Raw genomic sequence first — 26,185 nt, 5'->3', positions numbered from 1 at the left:
AAGAAGAAGCGCGCGGATATTACGTTTCATTTCATTTGTGTGTTTACATCTGTAAAGACCACAAAATGGCTCCTATTAAGAGACAGGCATACAACGCAGAATTCAAACTCAAGGCAATAAGTGACGCAGTAGAACACGGAAATAGAGCAGCAGCAAGAGAAGTGAACATAAATGGTGCGTAGGTAGAGGAAGCAACAAGATGACCTGCGCCACTAAGACAGGGAGACAGCGCCGGACGACATACGCCAACATCTTCCAGTGGATTGTAAATGCCTGGGCGAATATATCGGTCTCAACTGTGGTCCGAGCTTTCCAGAAGGCAGGATTCACGGAACTGCTGGACAACGACAGCAACATTGACTCTAATGACTTCGACGAGACGGAGCCGGTCATTTTGGATGCCGTATTCGCCCAACTTTTTAATTCAGACACTGAAGAAGAATTGTTAGAACGCTGGTTTGTAATATATTATTAAAGTTTGACTGACCTATCTGACTGTTTTTTTGACATTCCCTTTAGCGCAGCGTAGGCGCGGCTTATAACCCGGGGCGGCTTATAGGTGAACAAAGTTTTGAAATATGCCATTCATTGAAGGTGCGGCTAATAACCCGGGGCGGCTTATAGTGCGGAAAATACGGTATACACTTCCTAGGGATATTCATTATACTATGTGTAAGCCCTTTGACTGTGTTGAATGAATATATGTCTATTTCTAAACTTTTAGAATTGTTATCTCTGTTCCTTAAATTAGCCAAAATTGGTAACACTAACTAACCCCCCGAAAGTTGTTAACTGAGAACCATTGAACATTTTACTGCACCGTATAATTGTCCACCAGATACAGTAGCCCTACTTTTGCCTGTTAAAAACATGCAGAAAAGTTTGCTGACAGATGCCTTATTCTAAAATGGTGTATTTCTACTGCTGTTTGTGTATGATATTATGTTAGTTATTTTCATGTTAAACAACAGTAGCTCTGTAAACATACTGTCCTTTTAAGGGTAAGTATCCAAAACATTTGAATTGGAAAATAATAAATATGTTATCTACTTAAACAGATGTGTTTGGGGAGCTGACATTTTTTGTCAATAGGACCTCAAGTGTGAGTAGAAAAAAAAATTATCAGACTCCGTAGAAAAAAAAGAAGAAAATCAGTGTTTCTGCCAATAACTGCCAATGCCCATTGGAACTCGTAAGTGTGTGTTGTCCAGTTCACTCTTCGATATTACTAAGGTTTGATTATGTACGATATTAATCAATTGAACTTGTCCAAAATTCACCAGTTTTTGAAAATATAAACCGTGCTCAATTAAGTTGACTTGAACTTGGTTACAGGCTTTTTGATCAAATGGCTCCCCTTAGTGGTTGTGGTCCCAAACAACCGAATAGATCAGTGTTTATGCCGGGAGTCAGCCTTGCTATTACAATTTGATAATTTGTGTGTTAATTTTTACCGTTTGTATATTAGGTTCGATTCGATTCGATATTTGTGGTTGCCGATACGATTCAGGAACAATGTAATTTTTTTAAAGAACGAATCGTTCCGAAGCGATTGACGTGTTGAAATCAATTAAGTAACCATCCATCCATCCATTTTCTACCGCTTATTCCCTTCGGGGTCGCGGTACACCCTGGACAAGTCGCCACCTCATCGCAGGGCCAACACAGATAGACAGACAACATTCACACACTAGGGCCAATTTAGTGTTGCCAATCAACCTATCCCCAGGTGCATGTCTTTGGAGGTGGGAGGAAGCCGGAGTACCCGGAGGGAACCCACGCAGTCACGGGGAGAACATGCAAACTCCACACAGAAAGATCCCTATCCCGGGATTGAACCCCAGACTACTCAGAACATTCGTATTGTGAGGCAGATGCACTAACCCCTCTTCCACCGTGCTGCCCCAATTAAGTAACTTTCTAGAAAAAAACAAAACAAGCAGTGTGACTGTGAAATAAACACTGGACACTGCAGGTGAAGTTTCCTATATTCCTGTTATTTTTATGTAAGATAATTATGTATAAATGAATTACAGATACAAATTAAAGCTGCAAGCAGCGTTGGACGGGCCCGCGTATTTGGCAGGTGCTAGTCCTAAGTGTCCCAATACTTTTGTGTACTTGTAGTCTGAAGTGTCCCAAGACTTTTGTCTAGTGTACCTACCTTGTCTGCATTGTGTGGGCACGTTGGTGCTTCCTGCTTTTAAGCAGCCATCTTAAAAAAACAGCATTGCAGCAGCATCAGCGCAGCGGGTGTTTGAAGGGTCATAAAATCAAAACCGGAGCAGTTAATTAAAAAGCGCTTCTGTTGTTGTAATCACAAGGGTTCAATGTATCTCCTGTGTTAGTTTGAAGGCGAAACGACAAACGCGCTCAGAGGAGTTCGTTTTTGAAGGAAGGTGACTGGTTTTTACAAATAATTTATTTTGAAGGGGGAATAGCAAACTTCCTGTTGATTTTTGCTGGGGGTAGTCAATTTATGAAATGTAGGTCTAAGTGAGACCTACGGAGAGGTTTTTGTTTCATGTCTCTCCGACCTTTCCAGTGGGAGTTACAGGCAGTTTTGTAATTTTTTTCTTCCGAGGAGCAGTTTTTTATCAGTTTTATTCAAAAATTGCTGTAGAGCGCAATTTTTGAATTTGGGGTTAGGTTTTTTTTATTAGATCAAGGTTTTTGCCAGTCCTGATGTGTGTGTTCAGTTTGGTGAGTTTTGAAGCATGTTAAGGGGGTCAAATTGCAGCGCAAAGAGGCAAAAGAGACTGTTTTTAGTACTTTTTTGTCTTGAAGGGGGAATTGCCAACTTCCTGTTGATTTTAGCCCGAGAATATACTATTATGAAAGTTAGGTCTGAGTCTGACCTACATAGAGGATTTTGTTTCATGTCTCTCCGACCTTCCTAGTGGGAGTTACAGGCAGTCTAGTTTTTTTTTTCCCTAGGGGGCGCTAGAGCGCAATTTTGATTTTTGCAGTTTGGTTTTTTTATTAAAAGACAATTTTCGCAGGTCCTGATGCGTGGGTCAAATATGGTGAAGTAAACAATGGCCAATGCATTCACATCTTATTTGAATAAAGTTCAACCAAAACTTTAGGTTGAATCAACAAGAAGGTTCACATTTTCAATATTCAAGCAATTTTCAATGAAACTACAGTAACCTAAAATTTAACAGTAGATTTACTTGCTAAATTAAGTTCCCCGACCCAGCCATACAGTAACTGTTCTCCGCCCCAGCGTCGCCAATGAAGGACAGCGTACCAGGTGTGCGGAAGTATGCCCCCTCATCCCTGATAATGGTGTTGGCCCCTCGCTTCTTAATTTCCATAGCCTCCTTCATCCATCTCTGCTATTTATTTGTTTTCTGATGAAATTACTTTTCCTCGGCTGCCAGTTGCGTGTTGTGTGTCACACTTCATGTTGTTGTGTTCTGGAAGTCAGTGCGTTGCCGTGACTTGCTCCGCTGTCATTTCTGTTTTGTCACTCGCGTCTTTTGAGGCTCAAAGTTGTGTCATGGCTTCATATTATTGTAGTGTGTTGTTTGCTTTAGATGTGGCTTTTGCAATCGTGCTGTAGCTGAAAGCTGCAGTGTTGTAATTTATGATATTGTCTTCAAATCAAATCAAATCAAATCAACTTTATTTATAAAGCACATTTAAAATTTACCACAGGGGTAGCCAAAGTGCTGTACAATGAGCAGGTTAAAAGATAAAACGAGTACCGAGCAAACACAACACAACACAAACAGAACACGATAAAAAATAAATAATTAAAATAGAATTAATAAAAACATAAAAACAGGATCACAGCAGGTGTATTATGGGGCGCCATTGCAGGATGGATATCACTCAGTGTTAAAAGCCATGGAATAAAAGTATGTTTTTAAGAGAGATTTAAAAACAGGAAGAGAGGAGGCTTGTCTAACACTGAGGGGTAGGTCGTTCCAGAGCTTGGGAGCAGCAACGGCGAAAGCTCTGTCACCTCTAAGCTTCAGCCTTGTGTCAGGGACCGTCAACAGCAGCTGATCGGCTGATCTTAAGGATCGGGTGGGGCAGTAAGGCTGAAGGAGGTCGGAGAGATAGGTTGGCGCGAGGTTGTTTAGACATTTAAAAACAAATAAAAGGAGTTTAAAATGTATTCGGTAACGCACAGGGAGCCAGTGAAGGGACGCTAAAATAGGGGTGATGTGCTCACGTCTGCGGGTCTGTGTTAGCAGACGAGCAGCAGAGTTCTGCACGAGCTGCAGGCGGGCGAGGGAGGCCTGGCTAATGCCTACATACAGGGCATTACAGTAATCAAGACGAGTCGAGATAAAAGCGTGGATTAATTTCTCAAGATCATGTCTTGATAGAAGCGGTTTCACTTTCGCTATTTGGCGTAATTGATAAAAGCATTTTTGAACGACGCTGCTGATTTGTTTTTCGAATTTAAAATCTGAGTCAAACTTTACCCCCAGGTTTGCGACAGAGTCGCTGAGATACAGGGTCAGAGTGCCGAGGTCAACGTTGGGGGAGGGAGAGCGACTTGGACCGAACAACATAACTTCTGTTTTATCTTCATTTAGGCTCAGGAAGTTAGCTGAAAGCCAGACTTTGATGTCGTGCAGGCAGTCAATAAGACGTTGAACCGTGTTATTTTGTGCCATGGGAAAATAAATCTGGCAATCATCGGCATAAAAATGAAATGCAATACTGTACTTCCTAAAAATAGAACCAAGGGGGAGAAGGTAAAGCGCAAATAAAATTGGGGCAAGGATTGAGCCCTGGGGGACCCCATGTGGTAAAGGAGCTGTGGACCACATAAAACTGTCTACTTTTACACAAAAACTCCTGTCGGTTAGGTACGACAGGAGAAACGTCTTGTGGCGTTTGCATTTGTTGTGACCTTTCTCATCCACCGTAGATAGCCGCCATATTTGTTTTGATGACGTCACAGATGGGTGAAATCGCCTAAACATTTAACGTCCTTATGAATAAAAGTGCTAAGCTTCATATACAATCCAATGTTTTCCTTTTTCTAGTATCGATAAAATCGATTGGTTCTCTTTTAAAACGATCTTGCAGTCACCATTCGATTCGTTTCAATTCTTGGGGGTAACAATTCGATTCTGAATCGATTCTCGATTCAAAACCAATACTTTTTTAATACCATTGGGCAGAGGTGTGGACTCGAGTCACATGACTTGGACTCGAGTCAGACTCGAGTCATGAATTTGATGACTTTAGACTCGACTTGACAAAATGTAAAAAGACTTGCAACTCGACTTAGACTTTAACATCAATGACTTGTGACTTCACTTGGACTTGAGCCTTTTGAATTGACATGACTTGACATGACTTGCTACTTTCCCCAAAACCCAAAGATGAAAAAGTTATTCGGGAGCGCTCCGTATTTTTCATTGTGTACTTGTCTATCAGCGTTGCGTGTGTCAGCTGGTGTGGTCTCAGTACAACAGCCAATCAAATTAGATCTACTTTGTTTTCATCACACAGCATTCATCCAATCAAATTGCAGGACAACCAACGAAGAAGACATGTCCAAACCACACGCCAGTGAACAAAAAATGATACCTAAAATAATTTCGTTTTGGGTATAAAAATTACGAGGTGGTCAACACAAAACGGTTTGCAGTATGCAACACATGCGGTTCGAAAATTGCTGATGGAGAGGCAACAACTTCCAACTTCGTCCGGCATTTGAAGTTGCACAAAGAACGGTAAGTTTTGAATGTAAGATAACGTTTATTGGCTAAGTAACGTGACTTTTATTTGCTGTGTAGTTAAATCAGTGAGGCTGTAAACTCACTGCTAACGTTATAACGTTATTGCAAACACGGGAATCTGTTGCAGTTCACTACCTTATTCATACTTTTTGTTCAGTGATTTTTTAAGCAGGGTTACGTTAGTCAATATATCACACGTAACGTTAGACGGCGGTCAGCAGCACCGCGTATTTTAGCCACCTAAAAAAAGACAAAAATAGTAAAATAAAGGTCAGTTAAAATGTATACTATATTATGAATATGTGTACCATTTTAGCTAGCTTTCTGACATACTGTTGGTTGTTTACCTCAGTGGTCCCCAACCACCGGGCCGCGGCCCGGTACTGGTCCGTGGATCGATTGGTATCGGGCCGCACAAGAATTTTTTTTTTTTTTAATTAAATCAACATAAAAAACACAAGATACACTTACAAGTAGTGCACCAACCCAAAAAAACTCTCTCCCCCTTTTGTTCTGGGCATTGAACATGAAGACTCTTCCTTCACTGTTCCGAGTGGCCATGAGAGTCTTGGCAGTGCCTGCCTCCAGTGCTCCAGTGGAGCGAGTTTTCAGCCATGGTGGCATCATACTACGCGCCCATCGTGCACAAATGACTGACAGACTCTTGGCTAATTTGGTCTTTTGCAAATGCAATGCAGCATAGGGCCCTGACATATAAAAAGTACAACTTTTTTGTTATGTCATGTTTTTTCAATGTTAACACTTTTGTACAAATAAGTACATTTGCACTTTATTTTTCAATGTGTTTGTTCTGTAAAGGAATGAGTTAATGTTTAAAATGACTGGTTAATAGTGCTATTATAAAGTGCAATGTCAGCACAATTTTCTTTCCTGCAATTTAAAATGCACTTGTTTTAATAAATAAATACAGCGTTTGAAAAGCATACACAATCTGTGTTAATATATTAGTCTGTGGTTAAAAGGACTTGAAAGGACTCGAAACTCAAAATGCAGGACTTAGGACTTGACTTGAGACTTTCCAGTCTTGACTTTGGACTTGACTCGGGGCTTGCCTGTCTTGACTCGGGACTTGACTCGGACTTGAGGGCAAAGACTTGAGACTTACTTGTGACTTGCAAAACAATGATTTGGTCCCACCTCTGCCATTGGGTGCCCGTTCTATGATTAACTTCATTCCTCCATAAAATCGATACAACAGCTCTGATAAATTTCTATATTATTTTTTAAAATAACTGGTTTTGTTTAATAAAATTATACCCAAACATTTACAAAAGAGGCTGCACAGGACAGATTTTTGGAAAAACATATGAATAAATGTTTTAATTTTTTTTTTTTTTTTTTTTAATAATTTATTATTTTTTTTATCGATTAATTCGAAAAAAAATAAAAATCAATGAGTAATAATAAATAAATAGATACACACTGGGCTTTAAACGATTAAAACGCTTGAAGAATCTAATTAACATTTGATATTTATATATCAGGCTTAAAATTGACTCAAAAATATTACTATATAATACAGTAATTTTTTGTCATGAGGGTAATATTTGATTTAAAAGGACCTCAATGTTTCAAATTGTTACTTTAAAGTTAAAGTTAAAGTACCATTGATTGTCTCACACACACACTAGGTGTGGCAAAATTATTATCTGCATTTGACCCATCACCCTTGATCACCCCCTGGGAGGTGAGGGGACCAGTGGGCAGCAGGGGTGGCCGCGCCCGGGAATGATTTTTGGTGATTTAACCCCAGTTCCAACCCTTGATGCAGAGTGGCAAGCAGGGATTAAATAAATAAGGTTTTATGATGGCAACAATAATCAATGCATTCACAAAAAAAACTCACTGTAAGGCGTCTGGACTTCACTTCCGGATACTCTCCCATCCTGGGTCATCTGTAGATACATCCCTCGTCTGTGATTTTCTGCAAAGGATAAAAACATATATTGGGTATATTTATTTACTGTAGATTTGACACCATAATCAAATATGAAGTACCTGTGTAAAGATGCCCCTCTCTGACTTGATTGTTAAATGCAAGAAGGGGGTTAGAGTCAGCAATATAGAAAGTTAGAGAAGCAGGAAGCTGAAATATGAGGAGAAAAAAGGACAAAAAGGAAAAAATGTTGTTTGCTGACCAAAACATTTAGACAATTTGACGTAATTCAAAAAGAAGTGTCAAATAAAAACAATATTAGTAATCAAATAAAAAAAACGACACTATTACAAAGCAAAACAAGGAATATTAAGCTGCAGTTAAGCAAGTTGTTTTCTGTTCATTCCAAAGACTTTTGCGCCTTTTAAAAGGAGGCCAAGAAGGAGTGTCTTCCTTCATGAGTCAGACATTCAAAAGTGGGATTTAATGCAGAGCGGAACTTCTGCACCTATATATGGACTTCTTCCTTGTTTTTATAGAGCTGCAGAGCTTCACTGTTATCATCCACAAAGTGTACAAAACCGTTAAAGAATTATAAATAGTTACTTTACTGTAATATTTGTACATCAGGTTGCTAATTGACACTAGTTCATTTCATTTAAATCGATTGAGCTCCTCATTTTGACTTCTCATGCACGTGTCATTATTAAGAAAGCGCAAATATGGGGTCATTTAACAAAAACGTACCGTAAACCTCCAGGATGTGGTTCCTTCATCCACTGTAGCAATTGCACAACACGCACACATCCCACTGCGTCATCCTAAAATACAAACCTCTGATGACCCGCTCTGTTTTGATTTGAAGCCCGTTTATCTCAGTTGGATGGGTGTTTGTTTAAGAGAAATAGCGAAAGGAAGAAGTAGGCGCCGTGTTTACGTGAGTGCAGCTGTGCAATGACCAGAGAGCTTGCTTGTAAAATGCGCTTTCTGGGAAAAGCATCACCTAGTTGCATGCTTCCTCGAGTCCTTTCTAAGATTGCGACATGGTTGCGTGCCAAAGCATTTTCCATGTTCATCCGCTCTAAAAATGATGCTGAATGTGACCGAACTAACGGCAAGTGACGCCGTTAATGTGTATAATTCTTATAAATTTGAGCTTGATAACACAATAGATACATCCAGCCACCCATTTGTTACTTAAAAATATTTGTAATTTGTCATTTAGGACAGTGTTTCTTAACCATAGGGTCGGAGCTCATTGTTGGGCCCAGTGACCCCAAGAGGCCACTAAAAATTATGTTTCTCAGCAGTACTCATTTGTAATACACTGGAGCTAAAGTCATAGAGACACTTCTTAAGCGCAAAAATTATGACTAAAGTGACAGTTTAGTTAAGAAACATTTTCATTATTAATTTAGTTTATATATTTCAGCACACGTCCCTTTTTGATATAATATTAAACCTAATTAAAAACATTTATTTAATGACCTTATTAATTACTTTAATGTATTTGATTGAAATATTAAATCAAATCAAATCAAATCAACTTTATTTATAAACAAGCTAATTGGCTTTGATTTCACCCATTTGTTATATTGTGTATTTATTGGTAAATTATTTATTTATTAAATATGATTTAATATAAGGATCCTGCAATGCATGAAAAAACATATCAAATGTAACATTGTTCCCCTAGCATTCAAGAAAGCGGTTATTCATCCTCTGCTCAAAAGACCTAACCTTGATCCTGACCTCATGGTAAACTACCGACCGGTGTCCCACCTTCCCTTTATTTCGAAAATCCTCGAAAAAATTGTCGCACAGCAGCTAAATGAACACTTAGTGTCTAACAATCTCTGTGAACCTTTTCAATCCGGTTTCAGGGCAAATCACTCTACGGAGACAGCCCTCGCAAAAATGACTAATGATCTACTGCTAACGATGGATTCTGATGCGTCATCTATGTTGCTGCTTCTTGATCTTAGCGCTGCTTTCGATACCGTCGATCATAATATTTTATTAGAGCGTATCAAAACACGTATTGGTATGTCAGACTTAGCTTTGTCGTGGTTTAACTCTTATCTTACTGACAGGATGCAATGCGTCTCCCATAATAATGTGACCTCGGACTATGTTAAGGTAACGTGCGGAGTTCCTCAGGGTTCGGTTCTTGGCCCTGCACTCTTTAGTATTTACATGCTGCCGCTAGGCGACATCATACGCAAATACGGTGTTAGCTTTCATTGTTATGCTGATGACACCCAACTCTACATGCCCCTAAAGCTGACCAACACGCCGGATTGTAGTCAGCTGGAGGCGTGTCTTAATGAAATTAAACAATGGATGTCCGCTAACTTCTTGCAACTCAACGCCAAGAAAACGGAAATGCTGATTATCGGTCCTGCTAAACACCGACATTTATTTAATAATACCACCTTAACATTTGACAACCAAACAATTACACAAGGCGAATCAGTAAAGAATCTGGGTATTATCTTCGACCCAACTCTCTCGTTTGAATCACACATTAAGAGTGTTACTAAAACGGCCTTCTTTCATCTCCGTAATATCGCTAAAATTCGTTCTATTTTATCCACTAGCGACGCTGAGATCATTATTCATGCGTTCGTTACGTCTCGTCTCGACTACTGTAACGTATTATTTTCGGGTCTCCCTATGTCTAGCATTAAAAGATTACAGTTGGTACAAAATGCGGCTGCTAGACTTTTGACAAGAACAAGAAAGTTTGATCATATTACGCCTATACTGGCTCACCTGCACTGGCTTCCTGTGCACTTAAGATGTGACTTTAAGGTTTTACTACTTACGTATAAAATACTACACGGTCTAGCTCCGTTCTATCTTGTCGATTGCATTGTACCATATGTCCCGGCAAGAAATCTGCGTTCAAAGAACTCCGGCTTATTAGTGATTCCCAGAGCCCAAAAAAAGTCTGCGGGCTATAGAGCGTTTTCTATTCGGGCTCCAGTACTATGGAATGCCCTCCCGGTAACAATTAGAGATGCTACCTCAGTAGAAGCATTTAAGTCCCATCTTAAAACTCATTTGTATACTCTAGCCTTTAAATAGCCCCCCTGTTAGACCAGTTGATCTGCCGTTTCTTTTCTTTTCTCCTCTGCTCCCCTTTTCCTTGAGGGGGGGGGGCACAGGTCCGGTGGCCATGGATGAAGTGCTGGCTGTCCAGAGTCGGGACCCGGGGTGGACCGCTCGCCTGTGCATCGGCTGGGAACATCTCTGCGCTGCTGACCCGTCTCCGCTCGGGATGGTGTCCTGCTGGCCCCACTATGGACTGGACTCTTACTATTATGTTGGATCCACTATGGACTGGACTCTCACAATATTATGTCAGACCCACTCGACATCCATTGCTTTCGGTCTCCCCTAGAGGGGGGGGGGTTACCCACATATGCGGTCCTCTCCAAGGTTTCTCATAGTCATTCACATCGACGTCCCACTGGGGTGAGTTTTTCCTTGCCCGTATGTGGGCTTTGTACCGAGGATGTCGTTGTGGCTTGTGCAGCCCTTTGAGACACTTGTGATTTAGGGCTATATAAATAAAGATTGATTGATTGATGAACATGCGATAAACCTGCAAAATACACTACTGAAAATCTTATGAAATGTACCGTATTTTTCGGACTATAAGTCGCAGTTTTTTTCATAGTTTGGCCGGGGGTGCGACTTATACTCAGGAGCGACTTATGTGTGAAATTATTAACACGTTACCGTAAAATATCAAAAAATATTATTTAGCTCATTCACGTAAGAGACTAGACGTATAAGATTTAATCGGATTTAGCGATGAGGAGTGACAGATTGTTTGGTAAACGTATAGCATGTTCTATATGTTATAGTTATTTGAATGACTCTTACCATAATATGTTACGTTAACATACCAGGCACGTTCTCAGTTGGTTATTTATGCCTCATATAACGTACACTTATTAAGCCTGTTGTTCACTATTCTTTATTTATTTTAAAGTGCCTTTCAAATGTCTATTCTTGGTGATGGGTTTTATCAAATACATTTCCCCAAAAAATGCGACTTATACTCCAGTGCGACTTATGTATGTTTTTTTCCTTCTTTATTATGTATTTTCGGCCGGAGCGACTTATAGTCCGAAAAAGTATTTTTTATTTATTCACACTTATATTTGTTTGTAATAGACACTGCCAGATTTTAACAATTATGTTTTTGTTTCATGCAGTGTATGGACCACAGTATAAATATACAGTTTATAGAGAGAGAGAGAGAGATAAATAGATAATGTACAATTATAAGAATAGGAGTTTTATTTAAAAAAAAAAGATGTTGACACTTTTCTGTTTAAAGTTGTTTATCATAAATCCAAAGTTTGGTTCCAACAATCACTTCATTAAAGTGCAGTTACGCCGCTAATGTCATAAAAGTGACAAAACATTGTTTTTATGTGTACTTAAGAGTCTACCAAAGAGTTTGTAAGACTCATTTTACGGTAATAAGGTGGTTTGCTAACTAAATATTTAGACCTCTTTACTGACTAAAAATGACTCAGACTATTATCCTCTAGCCTTATTATGGTAACTCAGGCAGTATTGCCTCTTTTCCTTTAATTTCTGGTTTGGAATATTTGTAGCTAAGAAATGTATTTGTTTGATGTACATACAGTACATGTGAGAAAAGTAACTTAAAGTTGTAAGCTTTTCTGCCATAGAAATTGTGCTATAGCTACTTAGCATGAATGAGAACATCCATAGACTAGTTTTCCAAAGTTTGCCCTTCATGTTTTGGCTCACTCTCACTGGTTTCTTACAAGAACCTCCACTTACAAACCCCTCATTGTAAACACTTCAGTTTACTAACCATCGACCTAAAATAAGATTATACTTCAATGTTTATTTATATAGCCCTAAATCACAAGTGTCTCAAAGGGCTGCACAAGCCACAACGACATCCGCGGTTCAGCGCCCACATAAGGGCAAGGAAAATCTCACAACCCAGTGGGACGTCGATGAGAATGACTATGAGAAACCTTGGAGAGGACCGCAGATGTGGGTAACCCCGCCGCCCCTCTAGGGGTTACCGGATGCAATGGACATCGAGTGGGTCTGACATACAGGTAAAAGCCAGTAAATTAGAATATTTTGAAAAACTTGATTTATTTCAGTAATTGCATTCAAAAGGTGTAACTTGTACATTATATTTATTCATTGCACACAGACTGATGCATTCAAATGTTTATTTCATTTAATTTTGATGATTTGAAGTGGCAACAAATGAAAATCCAAAATTCCGTGTGTCACAAAATTAGAATATTACTTAAGGCTAATACAAAAAAGGGATTTTTAGAAATGTTGGCCAACTGAAAAGTATGAAATTGAAAAATATGAGCATGTACAATACTCAATACTTGGTTGGAGCTCCTTTTGCCTCAATTACTGCGTTAATGCGGCGTGGCATGGAGTCGATGAGTTTCTGGCACTGCTCAGGTGTTATGAGAGCCCAGGTTGCTCTGATAGTGGCCTTCAACTCTTCTGCGTTTTTGGGTCTGGCATTCTGCATCTTCCTTTTCACAATACCCCACAGATTTTCTATGGGGCTAAGGTCAGGGGAGTTGGCGGGCCAATTTAGAACAGAAATACCATGGTCCGTAAACCAGGCACGGGTAGATTTTGCGCTGTGTGCAGGCGCCAAGTCCTGTTGGAACTTGAAATCTCCATCTCCATAGAGCAGGTCAGCAGCAGGAAGCATGAAGTGCTCTAAAACTTGCTGGTAGACGGCTGCGTTGACCCTGGATCTCAGGAAACAGAGTGGACCGACACCAGCAGATGACATGGCACCCCAAACCATCACCCAACCATGCAAATTTTGCATTTCCTTTGGAAATCGAGGTCCCAGAGTCTGGAGGAAGACAGGAGAGGCACAGGATCCACATTGCCTGAAGTCTAGTGTAAAGTTTCCACCATCAGTGATGGTTTGGGGTGCCATGTCATCTGCTGGTGTCGGTCCACTCTGTTTCCTGAGATCCAGGGTCAACGCAGCCGTCTACCAGCAAGTTTTAGAGCACTTCATGCTTCCTGCTGCTGACCTGCTCTATGGAGATGGAGATTTCAAGTTCCAACAGGACTTGGCGCCTGCACACAGCGCAAAATCTACCCGTGCCTGGTTTACGGACCATGGTATTTCTGTTCTAAATTGGCCCGCCAACTCCCCTGACCTTAGCCCCATAGAAAATCTGTGGGGTATTGTGAAAAGGAAGATGCAGAATGCCAGACCCAAAAACGCAGAAGAGTTGAAGGCCACTATCAGAGCAACCTGGGCTCTCATAACACCTGAGCAGTACCAGAAACTCATCGACTCCATGCCACGCCGCATTAACGCAGTAATTGAGGCAAAAGGAGCTCCAACCAAGTATTGAGTAATGTACATGCTCATATTTTTCATTTTCATACTTTTCAGTTGGCCAACATTTCTAAAAATCCCTTTTTTGTATTAGCCTTAACTAATATTCTAATTTTGTGACACACGGAATTTTGGATTTTCATTTGTTGCCACTTCAAATCATCAAAATTAAATGAAATAAACATTTGAATGCATCAGTCTGTGTGCAATGAATAAATATAATGTACAAGTTACACCTTTTGAATGCAATTACTGAAATAAATCAAGTTTTTCAAAATATTCTAATTTACTGGCTTTGACCTGTAATATTGTGAAAGTACAGTCCATGGTGGATCTAACATAATAGTGAGAGTCCATTCCATAGTGGGGCCAGCAGGAGACCGTCCCGAGCGGAAACGGGTCAGCAGCGCAGAGATGTCCCCAACCGATGCACAGGCGAGCGGTCCACCCCGGGTCCCAACTCTGGACAGCCAGCACTTCATCCATGGCCACCGGACCTGTGTCCCCCCCCTCCACAAGGGAGAGAAGGGCAGAGGAGAAAATAAAATAAACGGCAGATCAACTGGTCTAAAAAGGGGGTCTATTTAAAGGCTAGAGTATACAAATGAGTTTTAAGATGGGACTTAAATACTTCTACTGAGGTAGCATCTCTAACTGTTAACGGGAGGGCATTCCATAGTACTGGAGCCCGAATAGAAAACGCTCTATAGCCCGCAGACTTTTTTGGGGCTCTGGGAATCACTAATAAGCCGGAATTCTTTGAACGCAGATTTCTTGCCGGGACATATGGTACAATGCAATCGGCAAGATAGGCTGGAGCTAGACCAAGTAGTATTTTATATACGTAAGTAGTAAAACCTTAAAGTCACATCTTAAGTGCACAAGAAGCCAGTGCAGGTGAGCCAGTATAGGCGTAATATGATCAAACTTTCTTGTTCTTGTCAAAAGTCTAGCAGCCGCATGTTGTACCAACTGTAATCTTTTAATGCTAGACATAGGGAGACCCGAAAATAATACGTTACAGTAATCGAGACGATTACTTAACTTTAGTGTACAAACCTTGTCTCCGAGTATGAACGGTTCATCCATCCATTGTGTGCCTTGCAGCGCAGCCATTTTGTGCCTGGCCGCCCAGCTATTGTGGGCGGGCTGATCAATCTCAGGTGCTGTGTCAGCAGTGTTGTCCTGAGCTACATTGTGTTCTTGTTAAGTGTATATTAGCCCTTCTTACAACATTTGTTTTAATTTTGCTACCGCAAAGCAAGTGACAAGCAATGTGTGGTTTGAAACACCCAGGAAGAGTATCCACACGGTTGTACGATAGTGAAACAGCTTTGTCCACATATTACAGTAGCTACTTAACAGAGGTGGGACCAAGTCATTGTTTTGCAAGTCACAAGTAAGTCTCAAGTCTTTGCCCTCAAGTCCGAGTCAAGTCCCGAGTCAAGACAGGCAAGCCCCGAGTCAAGTCCAAAGTCAAGACTGGAAAGTCTCAAGTCAAGTCCTAAGTCCTGCATTTTGAGTTTCGAGTCCTTTCAAGTCCTTTTAACCACAGACTAATATATTAACACAGATTGTGTATGCTTTTCAAACGCTGTATTTATTTATTAAAACAAGTGCATTTTAAATTGCAGGAAAGAAAATTGTGCTGACATTGCACTTTATAATAGCACTATTAACCAGTCATTTTAAACATTAACTCATTCCTTTACAAAACAAACACATTGAAAAATAAAGTGCAAATGTACTTATTTGTACAAAAGTGTTAACATTGAAAAAACATGACATATACGTGAACATAACAAAAAAGTTGTACTTTTTATATGTCAGGGCCCTATGCTGCATTGCATTTGCAAAAGACCAAATTAGCCAAGAGTCTGTCAGTCATTTGTGCACGATGGGGGCGTAGTATGATGCCACCATGGCTGAAAACTCGCTCCACTGGAGCACTGGAGGCAGGCACTGCCAAGACTCTCATGGCCACTCGGAACAGTGAAGGAAGAGTCTTCATGTTCAATGCCCAGAACAAAAGGGGGGAGAGAGTTGTTTTGGGTTGGTGCACTACTTGTAAGCGTATCTTGTGTTTTTTATGTTGATTTAATTAAAAAAAAGAAAATAAAAAAAATATATTTCTTGTGCGGCCCGATACCAATCGATCCACGGACCAGTACCGGGCCGCGGCCCGGTGGTTGGGGACCACTGAGGTAAACAACCAACATGTATGTCAGAAAGCTAGCTAAAACGGTACACATATTCATAATATAGTATACATTTTAACTGACCTTTATTTGACTATTTTTGTCTTTTTTTAGGTGGCTAAAATACGCGGTGCTGCTGACCGCCGTCTAACGTTACGTGTGATATATTGACTAACGTAACCCTGCTTAAAAAAAATCACTGAACAAAAAGTATGAATAAGGTAGTGAACTGCAACAAATTCCCGTGTTTGCAATAACGTTATAACGTTAGCAGTGAGTTTACAGCCTCACTGATTTAACTACACAGCAAATAAAAGTCACGTTACTTAGCCAATAAACGTTATCTTACATTCAAAACTTACCGTTCTTTGTGCAACTTCAAATGCCGGACGAAGTTGGAAGTTGTTGCCTCTCCATCAGTCATTTTCGAACCGCATGTGTTGCATACTGCAAACCGTTTTGTGTTGACCACCTCGTAATTTTTATACCCAAACAAAATTATTTTAGGTATCATTTTTTGTTCACTGGCGTGTGGTTTGGACATGTCTTCTTCGTTGGTTGTCCTGCAATTTGATTGGATGAATGCTGTGTGATGAAAACAAAGTAGATCTAATTTGATTGGCTGTTGTACTGAGACCACACCAGCTGACACACGCAACGCTGATAGACAAGTACACAATGAAAAATACGGAGCGCTCCCGAATAACTTTTTCATCTTTGGGTTTTGGCGAAAGTAGCAAGTCATGTCAAGTCATGTCAATTCAAAAGGCTCAAGTCCAAGTGAAGTCACAAGTCATTGATGTTAAAGTCTAAGTCGAGTTGCAAGTCTTTTTACATTTTGTCAAGTCGAGTCTAAAGTCATCAAATTCATGACTCGAGTCTGACTCGAGTCCAAGTCATGTGACTCGAGTCCACACCTCTGCTACTTAAACAATAACTCTTTCAGAGGCATCATACAGGTATGTTTTTTTTAATTACAGCTTTTACAATCATGATCATTATTGTTATCATATTATATCCAATTATCATCACTACTCTCCAATAATATGAACTTAATAACCCATAAGACAATTAGTCCCCCCAAATTTACACACACAATTAGCATATCTTCACTGCCCATCATTTAAAACAGTTCTTTTTGTTAAGCTAAAATGAAATACTCATTGGTCTTCAAACTAAGTATGAAATGAACATATAGTTTACACGCGTACATACTGTACATACATACAATAGCAATTGTCAATTAAAAAAATTATACAAAATAAAAATACACACATTTTACAAAGTCCTCACACTCAAACTTCCACATCTTGACGTCACTCTAAAATGGTCGATTTTGGCATGCAAATGAACACAAATGCGTTCTCTCTTATTTTCCGCGTTTCAACGGGATTGTTCACATTTGTGCATCTTGCATTTATTTTATGGCTTCAGAACATACTTTTGACCTCCCCTGTGAACACCAACAAATGTCCTGAACTGAGATGTTACTAAGAAGATGTTATCACTTATTAAAATTAGTATCCAATTCACCTGAAAGGATGTGAGTGAGCATTGTTCCAAAATCCAAACAGGAGCCGGTGAGTACTATAAATTCAATATGTCAGTATTGCCGTTGCACACTCAGAAACAGAAAATGTATTCACGATTGGTCACTTTCTACAGAATCAAACAGCATCATGCCACAACAATGGATTGAGAGATAAAGACAAAGAGAGATGATTTTTTTTTCAAAAAGGCATCCATTCATTATAATATTATTTGACCTCATTCACTCAGAGTCTGTAAATCTTCCCGAATGTTGTTTATCACTTCCTGGGATTCTCTTGTGTGTATTAGGTTGGTGATGGAGGTCTGAAAAGTAACAGCAAAGTACCAAAACAATGAGATACGTTTATGTTCAGGTGGAAATGTTACTGTAAGTTATATTCTCTCACCTGATGTGCTTTTGTCTTAGCAGGAATATGTTCTCACTGACGCCGACTCTCCTCTTGGACCCGAGTTCACTAACAGACAAAATATTATTTTATTATTTAGGAACATCAACCATTTGACTAATTTATACTGACTTTAAAAAAAATAGTCCCCACAATGGATTACTTTCAACTCATTATTAGCTAATAATTATGTGATTTATTCATTAAAAAAATTGAAGACAAAAATGATACAGTAATTTTAAGATAACAAAATGCTGATTTTGTGACACAAATGTTGGAATTTAAATATTTGTTGGAAAATATTTAGTTGCCAAATTAGAACAATGTGATTTTTATTATTTAGGAACATCAACCATTTGACTAATTTATACTGACTTAAAAAAAAATAGTCCCCACAATGGATTACATTCAACTCATTATTAGCTAATAATTATGTGATTTATTCATTACAAAAATTGAAGACAAAAATGATACAGTAATTTTAAGATAACAAAATGCTGATTGTGTGACACAAATGTTGGAATTTAAATATTTGTCGGAAAATATTTAGTTGCCAAATTAGAACAATGTGATTTTTATTATTTAGGAACATCAACCATTTGACTAATTTATACTGACTTTAAAAAAAATAGTCCCCACAATGGATTACATTCAACTCATTATTAGCTCATAATTATGTGATTTATTCATTAAAAAAATTGAAGACAAAAATGATACAGTAATTTTAAGATAACAAAATGCTGATTTTGTGACACAAATGTTGGAATTTAAATATTTGTCGGAAAATATTTAGTTGCCAAATTAGAACAATGTGATTTTTATTATTTAGGAACATCAACCATTTGACTAATTTATACTGACTTTAAAAAAAATAGTCCCCACAATGGATTACATTCAACTCATTATTAGCTCATAATTATGTGATTTATTCATTAAAAAAATTGAAGACAAAAATGATACAGTAATTTTAAGATAACAAAATGCTGATTTTGTGACACAAATGTTGGAATTTAAATATTTGTCGGAAAATATTTAGTCGCCAAATTAGAACAATGTGATTTTTATTATTTAGGAACATCAACCATTTGACTAATTTATACTGACTTTAAAAAAAATAGTCCCCACAATGGATTACATTCAACTCATTATTAGCTAATAATTATGTGATTTATTCATTAAAAAAAATTGAAGACAAAAATGATACAGTAATTTTAAGATAACAAAATGCTGATTTTGTGACACAAATGTTGGAATTTAAATATTTGTCGGAAAATATTTAGTTGCCAAATTAGAACAATGTGATTTTTATTATTTAGGAACATCAACCATTTGACTAATTTATACTGACTTTAAAAAAAATAGTCCCCACAATGGATTACATTCAACTCATTATTAACTAATAATTATGTGATTTATTCATTAAAAAAATTGAAGACAAAAATGATACAGTAATTTTAAGATAACAAAATGCTGATTGTGTGACACAAATGTTGGAATTTAAATATTTGTCGGAAAATATTTAGTTGCCAAATTAGAACAATGTGATTTTTATTATTTAGGAACATCAACCATTTGACTAATTTATACTGACTTTAAAAAAAATAGTCCCCACAATGGATTACATTCAACTCATTATTAGCTAATAATTATGTGATTTATTCATTAAAAAAATTGAAGACAAAAATGATACAGTAATTTTAAGATAACAAAATGCTGATTTTGTGACACAAATGTTGGAATTTAAATATTTGTCGGAAAATATTTAGTTGCCAAATTAGAACAATGTGATTTTTATTATTTAGGAACATCAACCATTTGACTAATTTATACTGACTTTAAAAAAAATAGTCCCCACAATGGATTACATTCACCTCATTATTAGCTAATAATTATGTGATTTATTCATTAAAAAAATTGAAGACAAAAATGATACAGTAATTTTAAGATAACAAAATGCTGATTTTGTGACACAAATGTTGGAATTTAAATATTTGTCGGAAAATATTTAGTTGCCAAATTAGAACAATGTGATTTTTATTATTTAGGAACATCAACCATTTGACTAATTTATACTGACTTTAAAAAAAATAGTCCCCACAATGGATTACATTCAACTCATTATTAGCTAATAATTATGTGATTTATTCATTAAAAAAATTGAAGACAAAAATGATACAGTAATTTTAAGATAACAAAATGCTGATTTTGTGACACAAATGTTGGAATTTAAATATTTGTCGGAAAATATTTAGTTGCCAAATTAGAACAATGTGATTTTTATCATTTAGGAACATCAACCATTTGACTAATTTATACTGACTTTAAAAAAAATAGTCCCCACAATGGATTACTTTCAACTCATTATTAGCTAATAATTATGTGATTTATTCATTAAAAAAATTGAAGACAAAAATGATACAGTCATTTTAAGATAACAAAATGCTGATTTTGTGACACAAATGTTGGAATTTAAATATTTGTCGGAAAATATTTAGTTGCCAAATTAGAACAATGTGATTTTTATTATTTAGGAACATCAACCATTTGACTAATTTATACTGACTTTAAAAAAAATAGTCCCCACAATGGATTACATTCAACTCATTATTAGCTAATAATTATGTGATTTATTCATTAAAAAAAATTGAAGACAAAAATGATACAGTAATTTTAAGATAACAAAATGCTGATTTTGTGACACAAATGTTGGAATTTAAATATTTGTCGGAAAATATTTAGTTGCCAAATTAGAACAATGTGATTTTTATTATTTAGGAACATCAACCATTTGACTAATTTATACTGACTTTAAAAAAAATAGTCCCCACAATGGATTACATTCAACTCATTATTAACTAATAATTATGTGATTTATTCATTAAAAAAATTGAAGACAAAAATGATACAGTAATTTTAAGATAACAAAATGCTGATTGTGTGACACAAATGTTGGAATTTAAATATTTGTCGGAAAATATTTAGTTGCCAAATTAGAACAATGTGATTTTTATTATTTAGGAACATCAACCATTTGACTAATTTATACTGACTTTAAAAAAAATAGTCCCCACAATGGATTACATTCAACTCATTATTAGCTAATAATTATGTGATTTATTCATTAAAAAAATTGAAGACAAAAATGATACAGTAATTTTAAGATAACAAAATGCTGATTTTGTGACACAAATGTTGGAATTTAAATATTTGTCGGAAAATATTTAGTTGCCAAATTAGAACAATGTGATTTTTATTATTTAGGAACATCAACCATTTGACTAATTTATACTGACTTTAAAAAAAATAGTCCCCACAATGGATTACATTCACCTCATTATTAGCTAATAATTATGTGATTTATTCATTAAAAAAATTGAAGACAAAAATGATACAGTAATTTTAAGATAACAAAATGCTGATTTTGTGACACAAATGTTGGAATTTAAATATTTGTCGGAAAATATTTAGTTGCCAAATTAGAACAATGTGATTTTTATTATTTAGGAACATCAACCATTTGACTAATTTATACTGACTTTAAAAAAAATAGTCCCCACAATGGATTACATTCAACTCATTATTAGCTAATAATTATGTGATTTATTCATTAAAAAAATTGAAGACAAAAATGATACAGTAATTTTAAGATAACAAAATGCTGATTTTGTGACACAAATGTTGGAATTTAAATATTTGTCGGAAAATATTTAGTTGCCAAATTAGAACAATGTGATTTTTATCATTTAGGAACATCAACCATTTGACTAATTTATACTGACTTTAAAAAAAATAGTCCCCACAATGGATTACATTCAACTCATTATTAGCTAATAATTATGTGATTTATTCATTAAAAAAATTGAAGACAAAAATGATACAGTAATTTTAAGATAACAAAATGCTGATTTTGTGACACAAATGTTGGAATTTAAATATTTGTGGGAAAATATTTAGTTGCCAAATTAGAACAATGTGATTTTTATTATTTAGGAACATCAACCATTTGACTAATTTATACTGACTTTAAAAAAAATAGTCCCCACAATGGATTACATTCAACTCATTATTAGCTAATAATTATGTGATTTATTCATTAAAAAAATTGAAGACAAAAATGATACATTAATTTTAAGATAACAAAATGCTGATTTTGTGACACAAATGTTGGAATTTAAATATTTGTCGGAAAATATTTAGTTGCCAAATTAGAACAATGTGATTTTTTTTTTTTTTAATATTAAGCATGAGAAGAGTAATTGCAAGAAAACAAAGTCATAATATTGTTAGAAAAAAGTTGGCATGTTATAATATGTTTTTTATGATAAAGTAAATAATATCTTTACTGTCCTTTATTCAACTGTATTTATTTTGTTACCTAAAATACCATCTTGATGGAACAATAAAATGCTGAGGAAAAAAAAGTAAATTTCATTGCTGCCAGAATAAAGTGCTAACCTCAAGAAAAAAAAACTGTGATGTTGCTAGATAAACTCCGAATTAAATAATGACAAAAAAAGTCAGATTTGTTTTTATGGAAAAAAATGCTCTCTTTGGCATCGTGCCATGAGGTGGCGACTTGTCCAGGGTGTACCCCGCCTACCGCCCGAATGCAGCTGAGATAGGCTCCAGCACCCCCCGGGACCCCGTAAGGAACAAGCAGTAGAAAATGGACATCATACTACACTTTAAGAAAAGTCAGATTTATTTTAAAATGCACTCTTTCAACTCATTACACTATACTATAAGACTATAAATAATTCAGTATATACAATAAACTATATTTACTATAAATATATATACTTTGTTCAATTATTATATTTCTTCATATGAATTTTTATTGCATCTAGAAAGCCAAGAAAACCTGCTCAGTGGCCTAGTGTTTAGAGTGTCCGCCCTGAGATCCGTAGGTCGTGAGTTCAAACCCCGGTCGAGTCATACCAAAGACTATACAAATGGGACCCATTACCTCCCTGCTTGGCACTCAGCATCAGGGGATGGCTTTTGAAGTTAAATCACCAAAAATAATTCCCGGGCGAGGCCACCGCTGCTGCTCACTGCTCCCCTCACCTCCCAGGGGGTGAGGGTGATGGGTCAAATGCAGAGGATAATCTCACCACACCTAGTGTGTGTGTGACAATCATTGGTACTTTAAGAATGGATGAATGGATGGGCATTATTTTTTACATGTATTTTTTTCTTCTCCGATTGTAATTTGTCTTATAGTACTAGCCTACCAGACACAAAATTATGTACACAGTACAGTCTAATTCCCCTCAGAACAAGAGAAGAGAACTGAAGCAGCATAACATTTAGCATCTTTAAAGATACACATTTCTACCCTACTGTTGAAGGGGAACTACACTTTTTTCCCCCCCTATTATTTACAACCCTTATGTGAGACAAGAACACTTGCGTTTTACTTTTTTGCACTCTAACTCCCTAGCAAAAGTCAGCAAACAATGGGAGCCAATGCATGGGAGTCCCTCTATTCTGCCTATAAAGAGGTCTAAAAACATCCAAAAGCCTCCATAAATGTTTTATATACACACTGTAAGTATATATGTAATGTAGTAACAGGCACATTTTTTTGCGGATTTTTGTCATTATAAGCATATGGCAACGTATTAATTTCACAGACGCGTCACGTTTGCTTTTTTCATTAGTGATGATGATCATTTGGGACAAATGATCCAGATCAGACCTGGGCAAGATACGGCCCTCGTGCCGCATACAGCCCTTTAAGATTTTTAATCCGGACCATCTGGGTATTATTATATGAAGCCCTCTGGTTCTCCTGCAGATGCCCTCCCACCTCGCTTGTTTAAGGAGGTACTTGCTACTATTGGATCAAGTGTCCTTAACATTATCAATAGTAGCCTCTCTTCTGGAATAGTTCCAGTAGAGTTTAAACATGCAGTGGTACGACCTCTACTTAAAAAACCCAGCCTCGACCCCTCTCTCCTCTCTAACTTCAGACCTATCTCTAATCTTCCATACATTTCCAAAATATTAGAGAAGGTTGTCTACAGTCAGTTGTTGCCCTTCTTAGAGGATAATGGTATCACTGAGCTGTTCCAGTCCGGTTTTAAAGCCCTCCACAGCACAGAGTCAGCGCTTCTAAAAGTTTTTAACGATATCCTCCTGTCCACTGATTCTGGTAAATATGTTGTCCTGGTGCTTTTAGATCTGTCTGCTGCGTTCGACACCGTCGACCACGCCACCTTAATCACTCGTCTTGAGAACTGTGTGGGCATTAAGGGCGCCGCCCTCAACTGGTTCCGGTCGTACCTAACCGACAGGAGTTTTTGTGTAAAAGTAGACAGTTTTATGTCGTCCACAGCTCCTTTACCACATGGGGTTCCCCAGGGCTCAATCCTTGCCCCAATTTTATTTGCGCTTTACCTTCTCCCCCTTGGTTCTATTTTTAGGAAGTACAGTATTGCATTTCATTTTTATGCCGATGATTGCCAGATTTACTTTCCCATGGCACAAAATAACACGGTTCAACGTCTTATTGACTGCCTGCATGACATCAAAGTCTGGCTTTCAGCTAACTTCCTGAGCCTAAATGAAGATAAAACAGAAGTTATGTTGTTCGGTCCAAGTCGCTCTCCCTCCCCCAACGTTGACCTCGGCACTCTGACCCCGTATCTCAGCGACTCTGTCACAAACCTGGGGGTAAAGTTTGACTCAGATTTTAAATTCGAAAAACAAATCAGCAGCGTCGTTCAAAAAAGCTTTTATCAATTACGCCAAATAGCGAAAGTGAAACCGCTTCAATCAAGACATGATCTTGAGAAATTAATCCACGCCTTTATCTCGACTCGTCTTGATTATTGTAATGCCCTGTATGTTGGCACTAGCCAGGCCTCCCTCGCCCGCCTGCAGCTCGTGCAGAACTCTGCTGCTCGTCTGCTAACACAGACCCGCAGACGTGAGCACATCACCCCTATTTTAGCGTCCCTTCACTGGCTCCCTGTGCGTTACCGAATACATTTTAAACTCCTTTTATTTGTTTTTAAATGTCTAAACAACCTCGCGCCAACCTATCTCTCCGACCTCCTTCAGCCTTACTGCCCCACCCGATCCTTAAGATCAGCCGATCAGCTGCTGTTGACGGTCCCTGACACAAGGCTGAAGCTTAGAGGTGACAGAGCTTTCGCCGTTGCTGCTCCCAAGCTCTGGAACGACCTACCCCTGAGTGTTAGACAAGCCTCCTCTCTTCCTGTTTTTTTAAATCTCTCTTAAAAACATACTTTTATTCCATGGCTTTTAACACTGAGTGATATCCATCCTGCAATGGCGCCCCATAATACACCTGCTGTGATCCTGTTTTTATGTTTTTATGTTTTTATTAATTCTATTTTAATTATTTATTTTTTATCGTGTTCTGTTTGTGTTGTGTTGTGTTTGCTCGGTACTCGTTTTATCTTTTAACCTGCTCATTGTACAGCACTTTGGCTACCCCTGTGGTAAATTTTAAATGTGCTCTATAAATAAAGTTGATTTGATTTGATTTGATTTGATCTGGTGTTTCCAAAAATTGCTTTTAGAACTTTAACATTGAAACTGTACCCGCCATAATGATGTGCAGTGCTGTTTTCAAATTACCGTAAGTCTTGAACTATATGGTTGGAATCTGCACTTCTGAGTGATTTGCGGGTTATTGCGGTTGTCACAGCAGCTCCAGGCAGGCCAGCACGGTTCGTCGCGGTCACTTCCGTTGTATCTGTCACGTCCTTTGTAGCTTAAAGTTGTGTTGCGGCTTTGTATTATTGTTTTCTGTTTGTATTTGATGTGGCTTTTGCAATCGTGCTGTAGCTGAAAGTTGTTGTGATGTGGTTTTATGATTTTGTCTTGTCACGTTTGCATTTATTGTGACCTTTGTTGGTCACCGTAAGGTATCCGCCATTCTTGTTTTGCCGACTGATGGCTGTTGGACAGATATCTAAACTTGCCGAACACCGATCGGTGTAATTTAATCTTGGGAATATAAATCGATATATCCATCGTTCATTACAACCCTAGCTATAAGT

The 26,185-nt window shown here is 37.6% G+C and overlaps 3 protein-coding genes across 4 annotated transcripts in view; 1 reads left to right on the top strand and 2 right to left on the bottom strand.

Moving 5' to 3' along the window:
- Positions 1-8,909, bottom strand: part of LOC133610923 (fibroblast growth factor 21-like) — a 10,221-nt gene extending 1,312 nt beyond the window's left edge. Inside the window, exons 1-3 of the mRNA XM_061967693.1 lie at positions 8,359-8,909; positions 7,734-7,821; positions 7,582-7,659 (exon numbers count right to left, since the gene is read on the bottom strand). Of these exons, the coding sequence (XP_061823677.1) occupies positions 7,582-7,659; positions 7,734-7,821; positions 8,359-8,418 (226 nt within the window). The 5' untranslated portion in view covers positions 8,419-8,909. The remainder of the gene's footprint in view (positions 1-7,581; positions 7,660-7,733; positions 7,822-8,358) is intronic.
- The window catches only part of LOC133610933 (stonustoxin subunit beta-like), a 460,649-nt gene that overhangs the window by 204,377 nt on the left and 230,087 nt on the right, over positions 1-26,185 (top strand). The window lies entirely within an intron of this gene.
- LOC133610924 (liprin-alpha-3-like) overlaps positions 17,167-26,185 on the bottom strand; it is an 88,427-nt gene continuing 79,408 nt past the window's right edge. The window contains exons 30-31 of the mRNA XM_061967694.1: positions 18,150-18,218; positions 17,167-18,066 (exon numbers count right to left, since the gene is read on the bottom strand). Of these exons, the coding sequence (XP_061823678.1) occupies positions 18,166-18,218 (53 nt within the window). The 3' untranslated portion in view covers positions 17,167-18,066; positions 18,150-18,165. The remainder of the gene's footprint in view (positions 18,067-18,149; positions 18,219-26,185) is intronic.

The sequence above is a fragment of the Nerophis lumbriciformis genome, linkage group LG11, assembly GCF_033978685.3.
Source record: "Nerophis lumbriciformis linkage group LG11, RoL_Nlum_v2.1, whole genome shotgun sequence".
Lineage (NCBI taxonomy): Eukaryota > Metazoa > Chordata > Actinopteri > Syngnathiformes > Syngnathidae > Nerophis > Nerophis lumbriciformis.
Note: the sequence above shows the minus strand (reverse complement) of the source record. Positions and strands in the feature narration are given on the sequence as shown.